The following is a 23,989-nucleotide window of genomic DNA, read 5'->3' on the forward strand; positions in this document are numbered from 1 at the left end:
AAAATTTTTCCAGAACCACCAGCACAATGCCACGCTAATCATACCACAAACACTTATTAACGCCTGAAATGCTTTATGTGCCTTTAATCACTCACAAAGGAGCAATCAATTAACTATTCTCTGTTTTCCCAACTAGAAACTCCTGGAAGAGGTGTTGGCTGAAAAGGACAATGTGGAGGACCTCAATGATAACTGCGAACTGCTCATGGAGAAGAGTGCCTGTTCACGTATACGCGACCAAACAATCGAGACACAGGCTAGCTATACAAAATTATTGACCGCCGCTCAGGGACTTGTCTCTAAAATTGAAAAGAATCTTTCCGATCACACCGAATTCCTTAATTACAAGAAGGAAATGGACGATTGGATAGAGAAAGCCCGTCAAGTTCTAGACGAGTGCAGCACGGATGGAGATGCGGCTACCATAGCACAGAAATTGGATACCGTTAATGTAAGTAGCGGTGTTAAAAATAAGGGTAAACATAAGAGTAGATGGGCAAGCAAGCTAGGATTAGGGATATTATGCACCCATGCTGCCAGACTAGGGCTTTGCCATAACGTATTTTGTCAAAGCTATCGGGACGAGGAGAGAGAGGAAACAGATTCACCTGTTTTGCGACTGCCCGTCCTTAATTAGAACCAAACACAAGGATTTTTGGGAGCTAACTTTCTACAGAATCTACGGCGTAATCCAAGAGGAAGGTAAGGGATATATCCGAATGCATCCAGGCTTCTGGAAGGATGTAAGATACGCGCATACAAGCAAAAACCATAGGTGGAGGCAAAGTTGAACAGTCCTTGTGGCAACACAACGGGCTAAAACCTATGGCTAAGTGAGCAAAGGATTTATGTACCCTGTACCCTAACCTAACCTAGATGGGCAGAAAGAGATGGGTCGTTTGTGAGCAATTTCAACGCAAAGAAGCTCCTTATTTCTATTTCAGTTATATATTTAATCTGTTCCGATTATTTTGCTCACTCCTCCTATCTGTGTTCTAAAAGATCCCATTTGTAGTCCAGCTAGGGGTTACGTCTTCGCTCGAGGACATCGAATTTGAATTTAAACAATAAATCTTACGTTTTACAGTCCCTTGCCTCTCGTTTGCCTGAGGGTCAGCACTTGCTCGGTATGGTGCAGGACGCGTACTCGAAGGCCTCAAATATTACCCCCGAAGATAAACAGGAGAAGCTCCGTGAGATCATGACCAAAGTGCGCGAGGATTGGGATGCCTTGGGTCTGGCTGTGAAACAAAAACTCAGCGACTTAAAGCAAGCTCAGAATCGCTGGTCCGACTTCGCCATAAACAAAGATAAATTGGAGAAATGGCTTGACGAGACAGAGAAAACCTTGCGCTCGCCGCCAGAGACTAAGGGCGAACTAAGCGAGATGAAAACATTGCTGGAGCGCTACAAGACGCTGGCCAATGAATTCAAGCAAAAGAGCAATGATTTGGAGCAACTCCAGTCGGAGGCTCGCGATTTGGGCACCGAAGTTGATGCTGTCCATCGTTTGCAATCGCGATGCGACAAGCTGAAGAACGACTGTGCTTCGCACATTAAGGCACTCGAACAGGAAATTGTTGACTACAACGCATATCATCAAAGTTTGCAGGATGTGGAGAAATGGTTGCTTCAAATCTCCTTCCAACTCATGGCGCACAATTCGCTCTTCATTTCAAACAGAGAGCAGACGCAGGAACAAATTAAACAGCACGAGGCGCTTTTGGGTGAAATACAAAAATACCAGACCAATTTGGACGATTTAAATGCCAAGGGTCAGGGCCAAATCAAACGTTATGAATCCACAACCCCGTCAATACGCCCAACAGTGGAGTCGCAGCTCAAGAACATACAGGACAGCTACAATTCTTTGTTGCAGACTTCGGTGCAAATTAAGAATCGCCTGTTGGAGTCCCTGGCCAAGTTCCAGGAGTACGAGGATACACTCGACAGCATTATGCGCAACCTTGAATCCTATGAGCCAATTATTCAGAACGAGCTTGATGCACCTGCCACCAGCTTGGAGATAGCACAAAATCAGCTTAAGTGTGCGCAGAATATGCAAAATAAATTGAACAATGAGAAGTCCAGACTGGCTGCTGCTGTGCAGGCCTGCGAAGCTGCCACTGCCTCGATTAGTCGGCCCAGTTCTCCACTTGAAACTGCAATGCAGGCCATACCCGAACGGGAACTGATTGTGCGCGCTAAGCTGGAAGATCTGCTGGATCAGGTAATTTATCAATAATTTATAAAATAATGCATGTTTATATTTTCCTGCGTTATTTCTTTTCAAAATCTAATAACTTAAAACATAATAAGTTTGTAATTATTTATATGCAGGGGCCGACTAATCTAAGAAAAAACTTATTCTATTACACAAAAAAGTCTCTAAGAAGCTTGTTTACCAATTCAGATAGAATAAATAGAATAAAGATATATATTCTATTCGAATGAGGAGAATAGAAATTTCATTTAAGTTTTCCATTTACCATTTAAATTTCTTGTATGCCTTTCTCTCTTTTAAAAGTGCTTTTGTTTTATGTCGGCAATATGGCGTTTATTTTGTGTTTCCAATAGAATTGGAGATCAATAAATCTACTTTAGTCGTTTTCCGTTTCGTTTCAAAAGATATTGTTCTGTGATAAAAAAAAGGAAAAGGATTTGACTTCATTTCTGATTTAGTCGTGCTTAAAACGATGCAATATTTCATATTATTATTAGGCGGCCCCGTATATAAGTAGAATAATCATATGTATGTTAACAAGTTCGATAAAGCAAGCTCAGTGCTGATAATTTGATTGGTTGTCCTGTGCTTTATCTTGCTTGCTTTATTCCTATGTATTTTGTAAAAAACCCTCCTAATATTTTTTGTTCTTTTATTTAATTTGTTTTTATTTAACCCCCACCCAACAAACACCGTTTTAACTTTTGTTGATTTGCCGCACGGCACGTAACTGTCCTAAAATGCACTGCCACGCCCACTTTAAACGCTTGCTATATAAAATGCTTTGCGCCTAAAAGCAACCGCCGAAAAAAACTCAGAGCTCAACAGATGGCGATGAAGTAGAAGAAGATGATGAGGTCGCTGTTGAGCTCAGCGATGTAAATGAAGCGCTCTTGGATCCAATAGCTCATGAACGTGTTAGCAACTATCGGCGTATTATACGCCTAAATAGTGCACATGTGAGCAAGCTGAATGCACTAGTTGCTAAGGTGAGTAAGCGCACAAACAATCTGAGCAGCAGCGAAGCGAAACATTAGTATTATTGCCATAACATTGCATACATGTTCATACCTGTAGTTAGTTTGCAAATTAAACCAAAGTATAACCTTACAAAGTGTTGCAAACAATGAATGTGACTAAATTAATTTACCTCCTTTAGGTGCAATCCCACTTGGGTGGTTTGACTGCATCCGTTAGCGAACTAGAGCAACAGCAGAAACAGCGCGGTGAACTGCAGGACTGGGTTAAGAAACAACAGAGCTCCGTGGCCGATTGGCTCATGCGTCCCAGCAAGCTGCGACCTGAGGCAGCACGGCAGGAGCTCGTCGCGATGAACGATTTGTTGAACACCATCGGGGACAAGCGGTCGCAGCTGATGCTCGAAATGACTGGATCATGTAAGTAGCCCTATATAGGAAAAAACCATTGTATTTTCAATTCAGGGTTCTTCAATTGGAGCACATTGCCTTGCATCATCTTTGTATTAATGAGACCTAGAAATATATCTCATGTCGCTTAAATAGGTCCTAATTTATGAAAAGTGTTTAAGCGTTGACTGATCATGTTCTTAGCAATTCTATCATAATGCACGTTGTCACTTGTTCGGTACCTATGTATGCATTATTTCTTGTGTGGGGTAGGACCCTTATATTGCCAATCGTCAAAAAAGAGATAAATTTATGTTTGGTAAAAAGGGTATATTAGGTTTGTGCAAAGTATGTAACATGCAGAAGGAAGCATCTCCGACCCCATAAAGTATATATTCTGAATCAGCATGACGAGACGAGTCGATCTACCCCTGTCTGTCTGTCTGTCTGTCGCAAGGATCTCTCTTTTTTTTAATTTCCCCCCCTTCCCCCGCTACAGAATTTCGCCAATAGCGTCCACATTTCAAATGCTACCTAAACCAAACTTTGCACACATAATTTATATAAAATTATCTGTGTTGTTTAAAATTTTATTTAATTCCGTCAATTCTAAGAAAAGTTATTAGCGAAACAAATTCTCGCCAGTATAACCCCCCCCCCCCCCCCCCCAAATTGCAGCAACAAGTTCGCTCTTCTTCTTCCTCTTTTTGCTGCTGCTTTGGGCGCATATAAGAAGTTTACCTGGGTGCAGGGTATTACACTGTCGGGCTTGCTCGACTGTAGCGTTCTCTCTTGTTAGATTTTATTTAGCTGTTCACAGCTCCTCCTTACAAAGTCTGCAATGTGCTCCCACTACTCGAACCCGGATTCAGATTTTATAACTAGGTGGATTGTTTACTTAATAGAAAACTATTTGATCATGCCTTTTTCAATTATCTGTTTTTTTTATACCCTGTACCCAAAGGGTACAAGGGTATATTAGTTTTGTGCGAGTGCACATGGAACACACAGAAGGAGGCTTGGTAGACCCCACAAAGTATATATATTCTTGATCAGCATGACAAGCCGAATCGATATAGCCATGTCCGTCTGTCCGTCTGTCTGTCCGTCTGTCTGTATGAACGCAAGGATCTCCGAAAGTATAAGAGCTAGAATAACCAAACATTTATATATATATATACAGATTCTCCTGAGCCCGAGAAAGGACGAGTTTGTTCATTTTTTCTGATCCACGCCCCCCTCCCCCACTATTCACGATTTTCTATAACTCCCATAATTCTTGGAATTTTAAACTAAAATTTGGTAGACATATCCAGTTAGTAATTATATATCCGTATACCAAGTTTCATTATGGTAGGTTGATCAGAAAAAAAGTTATAGCCATATAACCAGGCTCAATGCACACATACATACATATGTACAAGTACACAAACACGCATAAGGCACGATTCTGATGTAAATGTATGTATGCATGCATGGAATATTTTGTATTTAATTTAGTTAATTAATTAAATTAATTTAGTTAATTAATTAAATTAAATTAATTAATTAATTTTTTTTGTGGGGTGGTACAGGGTATTTGAGAGTTGAGCCTGCTCGACTTTAGCATTCCTTTCCTGGTTTTATCTATTAAGCCTCAAACTATGAGAGATATAGCATTAATTCTTCACATTTTGCTTAATTCTTTTGTTTCAATTCTCATGTACTTCATGTTATTTTATTTAAAGTTCAGTTTGTAAGTATATTACATAATTTGAAAAATTCCGATATTACATTTAATTGATTCAAATAGGCGCTGAATTATTACCATATAGTATTAATTTATTTATTGTATTTATTCTGTTATCTAAAATACATTCTCTGATAGCTTAGATAAATGTCTAGTATTTGATTTTAATAAAATAGACACTTATTATTTACAGTGGGCGATGAGGATACCAATTTGGATGATAATATTGACAAGCTGGAATCTGATCTTATGGATGCCATAGCCAAGAAGCAGGCCGGCCAAGGAATCATTGATGGCTACCGTCAGGGCATGCAGGATGTGCAAAATTGGTTCGATACCTTAATTAAACGTATGGACGTCCTGGATCGAGGCTCTGGTTTAAATTGTGCCCAAAAAATGGCGGCCATTAATGAAATTAAGAACGAATACGAGCTGCAGGGCCACCCCAAAGTACAAGAACTCAAGAGTAAGGCTGCACAGGTGGCCGAAGTCATTAGCAATTTGGATGGCCAACAGGTGGAAGAGCAATTGAAGTCGTTGGATCGGCGCTTTGCCGATTTAGGCAAACGTATTGATCGCAAGGCGCAGTTACTGGATGTGACCAATAAGGGTGTGGATGGCGCCAAGGGTGAAATCGAGCAATTGCAGAATTGGGTTAAGCAACAAATAGAGGAATTGCAGGCACCCGCCGCCCTGGGCTTTGCACCCAAAGATGCCGAGGCCCGCCAACAAAAGATTAAGAGCTTGATGAAGGATGCTGAGGCTAAGCAGTCGTTGGCGGATGTGTTGGAAAAGCGCATCGCGAACATGCAGCCAGAGCTGGAACCAGCTGAATACGCACAACTGGAAACTTCTTTGCGCAATTTGAACAGCGAGAATCGCAATTTGTCCGGTGTACTGAAGGCTGAGCTGGACCGTGCTCTGGATGCCACCAAAGCGCGTAAAGCTCTTGAGAATGATTTGGAGAAGGCACGCAATTGGCTAAAGACAAAAATATCAGAGGTGCGCAAACTGCCTGTATATCATCCATTGACCTCCACAGAAATTGAGAAAAAGATTGTGGAGAACAGAAAGTACGACGATGATGCTAAACAGTTCAACGACAGTGTACTGGGCGATGTCCAGCGACAGGCAGCAAACATCATGAAAGATTGTGGTGATGAGGATAAGACATCGCTCCAAAAGATTCTCGACGAACTGGCAGCCGACTATCAAACACTCAAAGATGAGACCGGCAAACGAGGAAAATCCTTGGATGACCTACTGCAGGGACGCAAGGCTTTCGAAGACTCCATGAAGAAAATGGGTGACTGGCTAAATGAAATGGAAACAGCCACCGAGGGAGAGCTGCGAACTACCAGCTTACCAGTGTTGGAAGAGCAATTGGCCCACTACAAGAAACTGCTGAAGAATGCGGATGACATGGGCGGTCTGATCAACGACGTCTCCGAGCAGGGCAAGAGCATATTGCCCACATTGAGTAATGCCGACAAACTGAAACTGAACGATGATATCAAGAACATGAAGGATCGCTATGGCCGAATCACTCACACTATAAACGATCGTGTCAACGTTTTGGGCGACCACATTAAGAAGTATAAGGATGCCAAGAGCAAACTGGCGGACTGTAGTCAATTTTTGAGCGGCATTCAGCAACGTCTGCGTGATTTGAACAAACCCATTGGTTCCCGAATTGAAGACGTCCAAGATCTGCTCGGCTCATACGAAGGTATACTAAAGGAGCTGAAGGACAGCAAGAGTCGCATGGGTGATATGCAAATGGATGATTTGCCTGAGCTGCAGAGCGTTCTGGCACAGCAGGATGACATGATCAAGTTAATTGAAGATCAGTTGGCTCACTTGCGACAATTGTTGTTGCTGCGCGAGCAATTCATTGCCCTGATTAACGAGATCATTGCCTTCATAATGAAATATACCGATGTCATAATTGACATTGAGAACTCACCCGATAGCCTAGAGGATAAAATCAATAAATACGATGATGTTATTGTCAAGATCCAGGAATGCGAAGGTTTGCTTGCTTCGGCCAACGATAAGGGCCAAAAGATCGCCTCAGAAGGCAACGCTGCCGATAAAAATAGCATTACCGAGCAATTGCAATCCCTGAAAAATCAATTGCAGAATCTGCGCAAGGCCGTCGAATCCCAGAGACAGAAGCATCAACTGCAACTCGAATCGCACAAGAAAATGGCAGCTGAACTTAGTGATATACTGGACTGGCTGCACAACAATGAAGGTGCCGCGAAATCGCGACCTTTGCTTGACCGGGATCCGGAGTCGGTAGAACACGAATTACAGAAACATCAGAGTCTGTGCCAGGAAATTAATTCCTATCTCGATAAGTTCAACAAAATTAACGACACCGTCAAAACGGAGCTCGGCATGCCCAGCTCACTTATCGAAATGCTCTCGGAGGGCCGTTCATTGGTCTCTTCCCTACCGCGTGAGCTCGAGGAACGCGAGAAATATTTGAAAAATAATCGCGACTCGCGTCTGGAGTACATGCAGCTGGTGGCCAAATTCAATGATTGGGTGCATGAGGCTGAGTTGCGCTTGCAGCACAGCCAGCATGGCATTGACTACGAGCACTTGGTATCCGATCTGGACGAACACAAGGTCTTCTTTGGAAATGAGGCTCCCATACGCAATCTGGTGCACAAGCAAATACAAGAGGCTGCCGATAAGATATGGTCTTCGTTAAACAACTACGAACAATCTGAGCTCTCCTCTGAATTGTCGCAGTTCCAAACCAAGTTGGCCACTACCCTGGATAAGGCCAAGACTCAGCAGAGCGAGCTGGAGCGGGAGGCCGAACGTTGGCGCGAATATCAACAGTCCATTGAGCGCGTGAAGGCCACCATCGAGCGCACCAAGTTCAGCGATGAGCCTGTCCAGAACTTGGCTGGATTGCACTTCAATATACAGAAGCTGACACACGCCATTGGCAATGTTCAGGTGAGTTACAATGTTTCGAAATTCAGAATATTGACTTTTTTACACAAACTAGGAACAAATAGTACACAAAATCGATATTTAGAATTTTTCGTTGGCTTTGATTTTTTAAATCCGAATTTATTTATTGACAGACATTTTCCTGTTATTTTTTAAAGGCCTATAAAAATTCAAACATGATTATTAGTACATCTTGTTTGTGTAGATTTTTTAAAGCAGTATTATGAGAGATATTGTCATAAAAAATCGTATTGATTTCGCAAAATGGTGGGCTATTGAGGAAGTTTTATTTTTAAAGTAGACCTAAATGTTCTAAAATATTTACATAAAAATACATATACATATATACACACATATACGTTCACTTTTAAGAAAGGTCAAAGTTTTTTTTACAAAATTCGTAGCAAATCTCCGATTTGAATTGAATAATTAGTGATAACTATTAAGACTATTAGTGTGATAGGAAATATGGTGTGGTTAGCCGGCCGGCCGGCAAGAGCAGCCTCTGCATCTAAAAATTCTCTCTCTTCTTGCTCTTACTTTGCGGTCTGCGCATTATCTTATTGTTTACTTTCTAGTGTGCCTTTTTAGAGCTTTTTACCTTGAAAACTTGCTAATACTATATTGACAGTCCATTAAACTTTTAACCTGCTCATGTCGAGCTTATCGGCTATAATGCGCTGGACCATTTCGATTATGAAATACTTATGTATTTTTTGTTAGTTATTTAAGGCACAGCTTGCCGCATACATGAGCATCATAAAGCGGTCGTAGTCTTTGTTGTTGTTGTTGCTATGACATCATCAACCGAATACTGAGCAAGTATCAACTATGGCTACTCAAATAGCAACAAACACATGTTCAGAAACATTTTCTCTTTATTTTTTTTTGTTGAATAAGCTTTAAGAGCAAGAACTGATAAGCTCGTTCTCTTTGCATTTGCGCAATCTATCTTTCAATGATGAGAACGAGCGAATAGACAGCTGTTTTTCTGCCATTGTTGTTGTTTATAGGGCACGCCGGTTTTTCAAAGTTAATTGATTTTATCGTTTCATATGAATTGAATGTAAATGTTATTCATATGCTAGGTTCTAGAATTTACATATGAGGCGATAATTTAGTATTGCTCTGTTGTCCAATACGTGACTATTAACACGCACCTCCCAAAGTGCCTCCCACACGGGAAACGGCTGAAATTTTTATAGAAGGCCGTCAAGTGGTGCCAAGTGCTTACAAAAACGTGCTTCTGCCGCAAACCGGCGTTTTTCGCAGCGCGTCGACTCTTTAAGCAGCTCGAAGCTCTTCGCCCTCTCTTTGCCGGTCGTTCGCATACTCTGAGTTCTAACTCGTGCTTTGTGGGGCCTGTTTCTGCGGTTTAAATTTGTGAAATTCATTTCGAGTTGAAACGTTTATCTGTGCGGTTGTGAGATATTTTATTTAACGCGTTTTTTTATTCGTGTATGTCTGTGTGTGTATAGATCAAACGGGCAAAAGCAAAAACAAAGAAAAAAGAATTGTTATTTATGTTTTTTGGTTAAATTTGAATTACTCGTTTGGTTCGAAACGCGCAAATTGAATAAAGCAAGCAGCATACAGCAACAAAGAGGAATAAAAAGCTAGACAGATATCGAATTGTATAAAGTTAACGTCATCAGCAAGAAGCAGAAAAATACAAAAACAACAACAATAGCAACAAACAGCCGTTGTATGCGCGACTTTAAATAAAGCGTACGAGTTCTAAAGAGAATTACAAAAGCAAAAAAAGTGTAGGTACATATGTATGTATAAGTATGTATGTACATATGTACATACATACATACATAAGTTAGCTACAATTAGCAAGTGCCTGAGATAGTTTTTTGTGAACTTTTCTGTAATAGAGTGTGATTGTGTGTGTGCAAAGTTAAGAAAACCAATAGCTGGTCATATTTTTGATGCACATCTTAGTAACTCATGCTTTTAAACTTCTCAACAAGCCATATGTCAAAGCTTTAAAATAAAGGGAAAATGTTTGTGTAACACGAACAGGGAAACTGTAAACACCTTTCACATATATATACACAGAAAATACTCAAAAAGCACAAAAGTAAAAAACAAAAACATATAAAAATAAATATTTTTTATACAAGACCCACCCATACGGGCGTCGCGAGTCCCTGCATCAATCGCGGAGACAAGACACGTGGCTCTCAGTATTCCTCCGCTCCGTTCTACCCCACTCCACTCCACTCATTGATTGAATATCATAATATTGTGTGTGTGTTCTTCGTGTGTTCCCTTGCAGAGTCAAACCAGTGACCTGACACTCGTGAATCAGCAGGCTCAGTCGCTGATACGCCAAGCGGACTCGCGTAACCGCCAGCTTATTGAGAAGGATAACGCCGATTTGAATCGCAGCTGGCAGGACCTTATTCGAAGCCTGGAGCAACGTCGCGACGGTCTGCAACAGTTGGCCGAGCATTGGGATAGCTTTGAGAACGGCCTGCACGGCTGGGAGAAGGCATTAGGTCGCTTAGAGGACAAGTTCCGAAATGTCGACCCAATTGTAAGATCCCGACGTCATTTGGAAGATACAAAGAATGCCATTCAGGTGAGTCCTTACAGTAAACACCAAGTTGAGGCGTCGAACGCTTTATCCTTATGAAATGCTAGTCACTGCTCAGTTCGAGTACGAGTCGTAAACCTGTAAAACCGGCTGACATATTTTTGACAACATACACCAAGGCTAGCAGCACATGCCAACACATATACGAGTATGTATATAGATACATACATATGCACATATGTGGTTAGTTTAATAGGCTTTCTTTAATTAATAGTATGCTTAATTGAGTCATAAAGCTTCGCTCACCATTCATTCATTCATGTTTTATGCCTTGCTTGCAACCAAATGCCCTTGGGGCTTGTTTTATGCAGCTTGGCAAAAATATTACTAATGTGCAGATACTATATACACTCTGCACAAACATATGTACATATATAAATATGTATTTTATATATGCATGTTGAAGGCATAGTCAAGTCATGTCCAAACAATGCGCTACCAAGTTCACGGTCACAGATTTGCCACGGCAGGCGTTTCCGAGAGCTTTGCGCTCTCTTAAGTTTTGATGTAAATTTTTATACCCTCTCTCTATCTGTTTCCCTCTCTCTCACTCTCTCTGTGCACATGAGTAGCGGCAGCAGCTCTGTTCAGTTCGTTGTTTGTTCAAAACGCAATCCAAAAACAAGATAGAACGCTACAGTCGAGCAAGCCCGACAGTAAAATAGCCTGTACTCTCCACAAAAAAAGAAAAATTAAAAAAAAAAATTTAAAAAAAAATTAAATTATTAAAAAAAATTAATGAATTAATTAATTAAATTAAATTAGAATATATGTTTATGTTTAGTTTTAACAGCATACATTTACATCACGTACCTATGCGTGTTTATATGCGTGTATGTATGCAGCACAAAGTTGAACCAAAGCAGCAACAACAACAACAGCTGCGGGCAGCGCTGCCGACAGAGGCAGCGCATGAGCAGCGATTTTACTTATGGCTATAACTTTCTTCAGAATTGACCTATCATGATGAAATTTGGCACACGGACACATTAGTACTAACTGGATGTACCTACCAAAATTTATTTCAAAATTCCGAGAATTACGGAAGTGTTAAGAAAAAACACGAATTGCGGGGGAGTGGGGGGGTGCATCGAAAAAAAACTCAAACTCGTACTTTCTCGGCCTTAGGAGAATATGGAAACCAAGTTTGGTTATTCTAGCTCTTATACTTTCTGAGATCCTTGCGTTCATACGGACAGACGGACAGACGGACAGACGGACAGACGGACAGACGGACGGACGGACAAGGCTATATCGACTCGGCTTCTCATCCTGATCAAGAATATATATACTTTGTGGGGTCTGCCACGCCTCCTTCTGTGTGTTACATACATGCGCACAAAACTAGTATAGCCTTTCACCCTTTGGGTACAGGCTATAATAAGACTTTATTGTCTCTACATAACATACTACATAGAATGAAAATAAAAGTCTAACTTTCAGTTTCCTGCTATGTTTGTGTTTTAAGCTATTCTGCGTATTCTGCCATTAATCTGTATAAATATTGGATGTGTCTGTGCCCATTAATCAGCTTTTAGCAATTTGAATAGCAGCCGGTTTATAATTTTCGTTTACACATGTACAATATTCAAATAAAAAGTGTTTATGTAATTTTTTAGTCGCCTGATTATACAAACACTCAGTTAAGCAATCGCTGCCAAGCCTCAAAGCTGTTCACAACTACATACATACATATGTACATATTTGTTTATGCAGTTTATTATTATTATTATTATTTTGTTGTGCACATTTTGCTTTTACATATTTTTATCAAGAAAAGTTGTTTTTGTTTTTTAAAATGAGCTCATTGCAGCTGATAATTGAGCGTCATTTCAATTACAATCAAATGTCTAAAAATAGTTTATTTAATGTTGAGAGAGAACTGGCATCGAAAACACACACATCGGGGGAGGACTAGTTGTCTGAATTCTATTATAGATGTGAATCGCTCAGCTTTAATTCCTAGGGTTGTACAAATTATATTAAAATGAAATAAAATGCATAAAGCATCAGCTCTATATAGTATGTATGTAATAGTCATTCCTATGAAAAAGCATAATTTAAAATATATTTATGCGAGTCGTATATAGCCAGCTATTAATAATTTAATGTAAATAATTCTATATAATGAACTGTACCCACATTTGATAATCATTTTTAAAGATTTTAAAATCGAATATAACTATAAAACATAGAAATACCTAATCTATCAAATGAACAGGTTGTCAATACAATCCAAAAATTATTTAGCGTTATTTTTTAACAACAAATCGGAAATTGTAAACAATTCAATTTAAATATATACATACTCGTATTTTCTACTTTAATACAGGAACCAAATAATGAAAAGGGGAACATTTTTAATACTATACTGTATGAACTTGATCCTGGATGAAATTGAAATTTTGCCTATACCATTTGTTACCAAAGGTTTTAGTTATGACAGTCCTTCTGAAGAAGCATAACAAAAAATCGAAGAAATCTAATATTATATCAAAAATTAGCATTTAATTTCTGGATTGCGATCAAAGTAACGAATTGCAAAGTCCGTCTTTGCGATATTTAAAATATAAATTCAATTGTTTAGCTCGATGGAAGGGAATTTGTTCAATATTTTAATGTAGATCTAAAATAATAAATGGCAATTAGCTCTAGGGAGCGGAATTTGTTCAATATTTAATTATATAACTGAAATAACAAATGGCAAAATAAAGTGAAAAGCAAAGAATTGTGTTAAGGTAGTATTATCAACAGCAAATAATCCCCATATCCGATATACTACTTATTTCTATTCAAAAGTATTTATTTGCTGCTAATAAATGTGTAATAACTGTTGCTCTTGCAAATGATATTTAAACCCTGGGCAGTACATATCCTTTATTTGTAAATGGTATTACCAGAAACTTCCATTCTTGGCACTTTAGTACCATGTTTTGGAATGGACTCTTTTTTTCCTACTTATAATCATTATTAATCACAGCAAATTCCTTTAAATTTTGCTCCACCTATGCATGTGTATAGCTTCTATTTGTAGCTTAAAAATATAGAAAACCAGTACCATAAATTCAAGAGCATCTTTAATTAGCTATATAGCATTCAATTGTAGTCAGCATACCTCAACTTAGCAATGAATTAGTTACTCGCTATAAAGCCTGTAATCGAAGCAATTTCTGGCTCCTTAAATGTCTTTACGCGATTTGTCCATATCTATCAACGATGTTGTCACACATGTTTCCATATAAAGAGAGAAAACAAAACAAAGACTGAATAAACTGAAAAATAGGCAAAAACCAACATTAAACAAAACTAGAATAAATACAATAACGACAAAAACAATGTTAAAAAAAGGTTTAATAGTTTTTTTTTTGTTTTTTTTTGAATGTAGCTATATATTATTGGTGGTGTCTTTGTTTTTTTGCTTCGTCTATTTCATTTTTGCTATTCTGCCTCTGCTCAATGCTCTTAGCAAGTAAAGTCAATGATTTTTTTTTTTTTTGAAATTTTTTGTTGACCTTCGTTGGAACTGGAATTAGATTGAAAAGAGATAAATATTTATGTATTATTTAACTGCGCTCGTTTTAAAATAATTTCAATTGATTTAAAGCGTATTTTGCAAAATGTATTTTTAAACTAAAATTAGGCAATTACTACATAGACTTGTTTTTTGTATTACTATAGGAATTACGTGAAGAATCAAATCAACTTAAATCATCACATAAAGAAATCGAGGCGCTCTCTAAATCCATCCTCACATTCCTTGGGGAAGTACACAAACCCTCGGCGGAGGCCATACAGGCCAAAGTGGATAAGTTAGTGGAACAGCAAACCAGGTAAGTGACGCCCCTCCCCCCCTCCATCACATACACCCACAAAAGGGGTATTAACCATTCAATGTGTTCAATTGTGCGTGTCGCGGTTCAATACTATTTAGTTATATGTGCACTATTTATTTAAGTGCGCAGCTGCTGACTTTTTTGCAAATTATCAAAGAGTATTGAAAAAACTGTTTACGCCGGAAATTGATGCGTACATCGCCCCGCAAAAACTGCCGGGTCGGGGCTAGAGTTTTTAGAGTTGAGTTTTTGTTTAATGAAAATGTGTGAATATGTGTGCCCATCTAACTGGTTCGCTAGAGTGGATCCATCTGTCCAGCAATTAAACTCGTTTTGCGGTTAAATATACTTTCGGCTTTTCGTGTGTATTTGCTGCATTTTGTGATGTCACGGCTGTTAACTAGCTGTTGTTGTTTGGCCCGCAAGCTCAACATAATTCCTCGGTGTGTACATAGTAGACCCCCGTGCCATTGTCTGGGCAACAAGCTCGCAGACTGACGTCAGACCAACTGTTACGCTTCGTTCGTGACTTACATAACTTGAGTTTGAAGTGTAGACAAACTGCTGTAAGCCTTCAGTTCGTATACACATACATATATTTTTAATTTGAAAAGCCAAACACAGAGAACGCTTTCTAGCCACAGCAACGGAGCATTAAGCCACATGTCTGTTTCCAAGAAAGTTATATTTAGAACAACATATAAGTAAAATGTTACATTTATGTCTGTTACTTAATAGTCACGTTGTTTATACTCTGTTTATACCTTGCACAAAGGGGCCAAATGGCTTGACAGGCAGCTTCACAAGAACTCATGTTAAACAGAGCGTATCTAGAGTCGGATAGTTAGTTGGTTATTTAGAAAATTATTTTCACTTCTTAAAACAAGAAAAAAAATTCTTTAAACTCCAGATTTCTTGCTGATTTATTTGGAATATATTTCTCAAAGCAAATGTTTGTAATTCGTATATAATCGTATATTTAGTATAGATTAAGGAATAGAGTAGGAAAACAGAATTAAATAAATGCCTATACATTTTTTGTTTAGGGTTATATCTAAAACATCACATTCAAAAATCGTATTAGCAATCTTTTCTAATACCACTAGTATTTGACTATAATTATGATTATTTTAGTATTATATTTCTAGCTATAGGTTAGTTGATTGCTGGTAAAGGGGCCTTGCTTCCTCACTTGTAATATTTCGATAAGATGGTTAACACCTGTGTTGACAGCACCTGTTGTTAATCACTAGATCTGAGGTTTGAGCTGAACTCATGCATAGGCAGTCGGCTCTCCCTTAATGCAAATATGTCTGGTAGATGAGTGGACTTTAGAGGAATATACCTTTTTTCTCCAGTTCTGAACTCTAATTGTTTGAAAATGAACATTTATCGAGCGATCATAGGAGATAGGTGGGAAATGAAGCATATAGAGCATACCGTAGTCTGGTACGCTAATTACCGATAAGTTGCGTTCTATCTTTTTTCTCTAACTGTGCCCCAGTAATGCCCGCTGTCTTATCAGCTGTGTTTCCAACACACTTGAGATAATAATAATAATAGAAAGACATATAAATTTGTCATTGCTTGGCCATATGTACAACCATTCTTACAAACATACCTACATACTACATATTTACGACATTAGCTTTTAACTAATTGATAACAAGAAAGACGCGCGGCGCTTGCCGCAAATCAAAGACAATTCTTCCCTCTGATGTCGCGGAAATTCTTTCCGCTGGCGCTTGCCATCTGAAAGTTAATTATTTGGCAATTGTATTTAAATGTGATTACATTTTAATTAAAATTAGCAAACATCACGTGCAGCTAGATCTGAATTTGTTTTGCATTGTATAACAAGTTCTCGCGCATCATGTTGCTAGCAACAAGGCTGCGGTTGCTAGCAACATACTGCGCTGCTGGCTGAATTCACCACGCCGGTTGGCTGGCACGCTTTCGTAAACAGAAATAGGTTTACAAGAGAAATTATATTTTTGAATTTTCTGTTAAAACAATACAGGCCGCGTTGACTCGTCGTCATCATCACGGCATTAATGCAACACTGACACAATTTCCCTAAAGTCGTGTGTTTTATTTTCTGCTGCGTTGTTGTCAATTTGAGTTTTATTTTTATACACATCTGTTGTTGTTTCTTCGGCGCTTTTCTCGCTGACATGCCGCTTGGTCTTTTCGCTGTCCGTGCTTGTCCCGAAGCGAAGGCAGCAGCTGTTAAACAAATATCTTTTGTGGCCTGTAAAAGGCCTACACATATGTGAGAATGTGTTGACTGCTTGGCATTTCGATCTCATTTCAACTTTCAACTCTTGCCTGTTTTTTTTAGTTTTATTTACTGCTCATTAATGTGCTACATTGTTTTCGAAGTTACGGTGGCCATGCCAACATCAACAACAACAAAATTACGATGCCATCATAGATCCGTTGAACATTTCACAAAGATGACCTAATATTTCATTATTTGTCATCGCCAATTATACACGTTATGGGCGTATAGTATATATCCTTTAGTTGCGACGCAAATTCCTATGCATTTACACTTGAGATTTTTTGGTTTTAGTGTTTTTCTTTTTTTGTATTTCATGAAGCACACATGCAAAAAGGTAATCAATATTTGTTTTTAAAATCGCATTAAGCTTGTGTAAGCCTTTTTTGTGTGTTGTCGGCTTAAGATAACGCTGATGCTGATTATTAAGGACCCGCCCCAACTCGGGTACAATTTGAGTCAAAATATGAATATGAGAAACCCTTAAACGTTTTAGAAATAATCAGTTGAAAAGAGGCTTGAATTTCATAGTGTTATATATTTTGTACTATACCTATATTTTTTGATTCATTATAAAACTTCAATATTTTTAGTATCTCAATCAAATCTTCATCAATTGTTTCAATACACGTACTATACGAGGGTCTGCATACATTTTCAGCTTCCGTTCTTCTCGTTTGACCAAAACTTTGAGGCAATACCTAAAAATGTGGCACAGAAACCAAAATCAAAAGTAAATACTCTGAGTAAACACATTTGCCAGTCATAAATTTAGCAAGCAAACGGCAAAATATCCAACAAACGAAACATAAACAAAAACCGAGAAGCCGACCAATAATAAAAAGTAAATGAAATGCTTGCCGTCAATTAAAACAAAAAGCGCTCTGCTGCTGACTTCATCGGCAATTGAGTACGAAGCGTAACAATATGTTTATAAATAATTCAAGTTTGCGAAAATACCTCACTATAATATAGCGATTAGCAAAGCATGGAGATATGCATTTAGTTTCAAACTGAATGAAAAGCTGAGTAGACTATCAACGGGGCTTGTGTTTGGGCTCTTAAGAATGTGCCAAGATATGAAAAAACGTACATCTGAGAGATTGTACAATCAAGCAGAATGCTTATCACTAGTTACCCCACCCATTTATATTAAGTGATCGAAATAAAATGACAAGGTCACCGTGTAAGTAGTTCCGGAATTACTAGAAAAAATGCTTTTGAATTGTGGTCTTGGGCCTACACTTATTATTTTACTAATTATTTAAAAAGTTAAAGTATTTTGTCCGAAATTCTGAATATATTTATTTTATGTAAACAAGTTTAAAAGCAATTGTTTGCTTCATGTAGCTGTAACTAGTTCCCTTCGGCTTCCTTTCTTTCAAAAGTGCATCAGTATAATGAATATTTTTGGGATTTGAACAGAACTGTAAACGAGGCGAGTCTATATTGTAATTAACATTTTGTTTTTACGTTACTGACTCGTCAAATTAATTTTGGTAGCTTGCTCTGTTAGGAAGCTTAAGGCATCTGTGTACACACATCAACCAGTCCATTTGCATTGACAATTTGTCAATGCGAAAAAAAGAATCAACAATAAAAATGCGCCAAAACAGAGGCAAAAAGTTGTTGCCCAAATGAGGTAATCGCGTAATTATAAATTGATTTTGCCATGGCTCTGGCGTCCGCACTGTTATAACGTGTAGCCCATTAACAGTGCGGACAACAAACTTAACAGAGCGCCAACGTCGCTCTGTTTCATTGCCATTTTGTTTCTGTTGTTCTCTTTCTGTACGTATAGTATGTAGAGACTAGGTAGCCGGCTTTCTGCAGGCGCTTATCTAAACCGGCAAAATAATTTTCTTTATCACAAAAAAGAGTATATGTGCAACTTATACTTATTTATTTGATATGAATTTACAATTTGGAAGTATTGCATTTTTGCGAGTTGACGTCGGCAGATTAAATAACATTTTCTTGCTAATGAGCAAAACAAAGCTTTTCTGCCTAATGCTTGGCTCTTTTTCAATGCCAAAGCACATACCACAATACATACTATGTATGTATATGTATGTATAATTTATTTGTATTTCTCGCCTTTCTTTTTTTTTCGCGAATGTTGTGCCAACTACTCATCTGTTTTCTGTGTATGAGTGTGTATGCGTGTGTAGTGTGGTGGTGAATTGTGGTAGCAGTTTGCGTTCTTTAATTTCCGTCTCACGAACACTGTTAACGATCGCCTGAACGAAAATCCGATGACAACAGCAGCAGCAACATTGACTGTTAGTCGAACATTTTGTCAATTTTGCGTGCGAAGAACATTTAGTTTTTATTTAGAGTTAGTAGCAAGCGGACGTGTTTCTCTACAACTGGATGGCTGGAGACTATTTTGAGCAAAACGAACGAAGCAGAGAAACAAAACATATATTTACACAGCAGCGACGACCGCAGATATATTTTCTAAAGCGTTTTATATGTATCTTCGATACACATATAAAAATAAACGCATATTTTTAAAATTAATTAATTAAGCCAGAGAAGCAGAAAAAATACAAAATAGAACACGTCCAAGACGAGACCACAACCGAGAGAAGTATTTAATAACGTTTTAATGAGCTCTACAGTGGCTCCCTAAAACCGACAGAAATTGTTTAACTCTTTCTTCTACTTTCATGCGTTCCGTTCGCTCGTTATTGTTGTGTGTGCAGTTAAACGCCGCTTTGTGGATTACCAGGCGTATACGCAATAATCAAACAGAGTAGCAAAGCAGCGAGAAATAGAGCGAGAGGCGTTGCAGCTTTTACTCATTTCCAGCAAGAATTTCATTTAAATTCAAAAACTGTGAAAATAAGTAAAGTGTTGACCTCAAAGAATTTGTTGTGCACACGGCTGCCTCCGCCCTGTAGGAGGAGGTGGGTCTGTTGTCGCAGGCAAGACCAACAACAAAAAGTACATCACAAGCAGCAGCAGCAGTTTGGAAAAGCAACCAGAGCAACAGAAAGACGTTGAACAATTAAAAATTTATTTTTGATTGCTAACACGCACATTTAATCTAGTCGTCGTCAAAAGCAAGAGGTGTGTTTGTGTTCATAAAGAGACAATTTTTCGTTTAAGCAAAGACTCTACTGAGTCGCATGATTAAGTCATCGCCCAGCAGTTAGCACTCGATAATAAAAAACTTCGACTTTGCCATTGCTCCGTGCTCGCGTCGCTGCCGTCTCGTCTCGGCTCGTTTTGTTTCACCTCGTCTTGCCCGGCCTCTTCAGGCCAAGCCGGTAAATAAGAAAAAAACAAAACCGCGCATGCAAATCGAGGCAAAAAACGCTTCGGTGCGAGGTCGTGAGGTGCTTAAGCATTCGCCTGCCGATTCCGCCAGTCGACGCGTGTCTACTTTAAACGATGACGTAGTCGCCATCGACAATTGCTATGTTTTGTCGCAACTAAAATAGTCAGCCTACTTATCAGTTGCTTGTCGCATTGTTTGATGACATATGCATGTGGCGCTGATTTGCCCCAATTTGCAAATAATTGATCAAACTGCCCGGTTTTTGTTTTTGTTTCTGTTTGTTTTTTGTTCTTTTCATTAGACGCAGTCTCAATTTCGTTCCCAATGCCCTCCCAATAATTTTCTCCTTTCACTTTCACTTACACACTCGTTTTTCTGCTTGTTGCTCGCATTTCTCAAATATTTGGTCACTTTTGTACGTCATTTTAAATGAAAGCTAAGCACTAAATTCAAATGTTAATTTGTACAAATCGCAGCAGGCAAATCGTAACTAAATATAGAATATATATATGTATGCATATATATTTTTATATATTTTAAAAATTTTAATGTGTGCCAAAGCCAAAGGCGGCAGCACAATAACAATAACAAAACAAATCTAACATTCATGATGAAAATTTTTGGCAACGCGCGCGTGTAAAAAATGACGCCGAAATTATTTGAACCATTTTCTATGCAGTACACTGGGAGAAAAATGAGCTGTGCACTGTTTTCTTTTTTAACGGTTTAATTAAAACATAAAGAAAAGTTAAGAGTCCAAAGCTCCCATACCCGATAAAATTATGCCTAATTATAGGAATACAAAAGAACATGACGATTTTTAGTCGCAAACCATTAACTAGAACACATTCACTTAGTCGATCATTTAGTATATCCTTTATCTTATCTAAAGCGGTCTATTGCTGACATTTTTCGTAGTGTGCATTACCAGTTTGACGCGCATTTCCGTTGATTTTAGTTCAATTAATTTGGCTTTCGGCCAATTGTGTGGCCTGCCTCTGCCATTGCCGGCAACTATATAAGCCTCAACTACTTGAAATTACCGCCTGGTGCCTTGGTTTCAATGTTTACGGGGTAGACTAGTCGCTGTAAAAGGGCAATAAACGTCCAGACTACGTCCTTCAAAGGCGACGACTGTCTATGAATAAAAGCCAGCCCAGTTGCCATAAGAAATTATGTGCGGCATTGACAAGCATTCAACCATGGGTGGGTGGGCAAAGCAACGCTACTTATAATAAAAACATACAAAAAAAAAAACAAACGAACGAACGCGGACGAGAATTGTGCAGCTTCTATACTATTTTTAATTGTTTCTCAAGTGCGGCGCACTCATAACACTTGTTGCCTTTTGTTTTTGGGCTTCCAGCACTTAATTAGAGGTCGAGTTCCAGGAAAAATCCCAACGGCGGAAATCATTGTGCGATAAAAGTAAACAGCAAAGCACGGCATAATTAGGGGGGGCCCGCGCACACTCTGAATCATGCTCCTCACGATTTGGTTGCAATGAGGCCAGTCTATGACGTCAGTTTGTCGTCTGCATAGCCATAAATATAATCAAATTTTTTCTCATTTTATAAATATAATTTCGTGGGTAAAAATAAACGTAGCCAGCCCGCCCGCATAGAAATAAAAGAATAATAAGTCTAACATAAAAGACGCATGGATTTTAAAACAACAAAATTGTTACCTTTACAAAAAAATAATGCGTCTAAATCAAAAATTCTCAATTTTCGAAATCATATTCGAAATTATTGCTCTCACCCTGTCACTGTCGTTGTAGTTAGTTGACGTCTCAAGGCTTTTGAAGGCTTTTTTTTCGAACTTATTGTACATCCAAATAATGAGCAATAAGCAAGAGCAGCAACTGGCTCGAAAATTCGAAAATCTGCCTATGAGCTGCTTCGAGAATTTTTCACAATTTCATTTAGAAAACTCTCTTGTAGCGAAACGGCAGCATTCGTATTCACGGAAATCTTAGCAACGTGCTCGAGGCCACACACCCAGCAACGCCCCAACGGCTATATACAATACATATACATATAGGCAGCAAGAAGAAATATTGAAACTTCAGCGCACTGCGTTGCTTTTGTGATTTTCAAATATCGTTTTTGTTCAAAAATATACGTGTATACGCAGCAGCTATAAAGAAACTTTTCTCGTGCAGCCGCGCGTATCTACATTCTATTTCAAAGCGTACAAGAGCCATTTATGCCGTCATCAGCATCAACCGCGTGGTTCTTGAAAAAAAAAAAAAAAACACGCGCACACACTTTGGATAATATATACAGCCAAATAATATATTTTATAATATTTCCAGATCATAAGCTAACTCGCTCTTTTTCTTACAGATTAAACGACACATTACGCGATAAGGATCAACAAGTTAGCAAGGATCTCGAGGAGATCGAGCAAGTCTTCCGTCGCATCTCGGAGCTGCAGGACAAACTCAACGCCCTACACGAGCAAGTGCAAGGCATTCACGTCTACGACGAGCACATTGCCAAGACCGAACAAGCGCTCATCACTCTACACAGTCAGGTGCAGCAGACGGCCGAGGAGAGCCGGTCTCTCATTGCGCAAACCCAGGCGCACTACCAACAGAAACAGAACCTAGTACCCAGTGATATAGCGCAGGAGTTTACGGCACTTGAGCTATTAGTGGAGCGCGTACAAGTGGCCATGGAGACAAAAGAGAAGGATTTCAAGCGCGCCAAGACCGTTCGCACCGAATATGTGGCCGGTGTGGACGAGATACAGCGCTGGCTGTTACAGGCCGAGGTGCAGGTGCAGGATCGCACTCTGGCGCCCACACAGATGAAGGAGCTGTTGCAGCGCATTAACCATGAAATAACCGGCATTTACGAACGCTTCACCCTAGTCAAGACCAACGGACAGCTGATCATTGAGAACTGTCGCAACAGTGAGGAGAAGACACTGGTGCAGACGACCATTGATCAGTTGGCCGCTCAGTTGGGTCAAGTACGTGCCTGGCTGGACGAGAAGAAGCAGGCAGTGGGCGACAGCCTCGATGCCTGGACACGCTTCATGAATCTGTATCAAATTGTCATGTCTTGGGTGGCTGAGAAGCGAACGTTTATCGATCAAACGATTGAACTGCGCACCCTGCCCGAGGCACGCAATAAACTAAACGACTATGTGGCGGCTGTGAAGAGCATTAAGCCAATTGTGAAGCATTTGAGCGAAATGGACAAAGAACTGGAACATATTGGACAAGTGACAACCGTAGGCGATCTGAAGGACAAACTCCAAGAGGCCGAGGATGCAAAGATTTCTGTGGAAGCGGTGCTGCTGGAGAGGGTAATGCAACTAGCCAGCGAAAAAACTAAAACAATCTACAACAGATATCTAAAAAATGATGTGGCACTTGTATGTATTTTCAGAACTCGCTGCTACAGGAGGCTTGCGAAGAGTGGGACCAATGTGAGCGCAAAATCAAGGATATACGCGTATGGCATGAAAAGACCAAGCAAACGCTCGAGTCCCCACAACAAAAGAAGAAACCGCTGCGAGACCAGCTAGGCTATTGCGAGAAAACGCTGGCCGATATTAATGTGCAAAAAACCAAACTGAGACTGTCCATTGAAAAACTGGAGGTGAGTGTGTTGCATTGTATAGCTAACTGGGTGCGCATTACCACCACATGCCCGATCACCTTTCGCCCGTTCTCTCT

At 39.2% G+C, this 23,989-nt stretch overlaps 1 protein-coding gene across 5 annotated transcripts in view; it reads left to right on the top strand.

Annotated features, from left to right (window-relative positions):
* Positions 1-23,989, top strand: part of LOC115630477 (nesprin-1) — a 118,324-nt gene that overhangs the window by 47,179 nt on the left and 47,156 nt on the right. For 4 of the 5 annotated variants that reach the window (XM_030527057.1, XM_030527055.1, XM_030527051.1 and 1 more), the window contains exons 8-15: positions 137-451; positions 1,088-2,230; positions 3,384-3,621; positions 5,514-8,296; positions 10,578-10,883; positions 14,577-14,728; positions 22,647-23,616; positions 23,700-23,912. In XM_030527057.1, coding sequence (XP_030382917.1) covers positions 137-451; positions 1,088-2,230; positions 3,384-3,621; positions 5,514-8,296; positions 10,578-10,883; positions 14,577-14,728; positions 22,647-23,616; positions 23,700-23,912 — 6,120 coding nt within the window. Of the gene's footprint in view, positions 1-136; positions 452-1,087; positions 2,231-3,021; positions 3,214-3,383; positions 3,622-5,513; positions 8,297-10,577; positions 10,884-14,576; positions 14,729-22,646; positions 23,617-23,699; positions 23,913-23,989 lie in introns of all 5 variants that reach the window. The other variant, XM_030527056.1, reaches the window with a different exon arrangement.

This window comes from Scaptodrosophila lebanonensis, unplaced genomic scaffold, assembly GCF_003285725.1.
Source record: "Scaptodrosophila lebanonensis strain 11010-0011.00,11010-0021.00 unplaced genomic scaffold, SlebRS2 tig00001410-arrow-pilon, whole genome shotgun sequence".
Taxonomy (NCBI): Eukaryota; Metazoa; Arthropoda; class Insecta; order Diptera; family Drosophilidae; genus Scaptodrosophila; species Scaptodrosophila lebanonensis.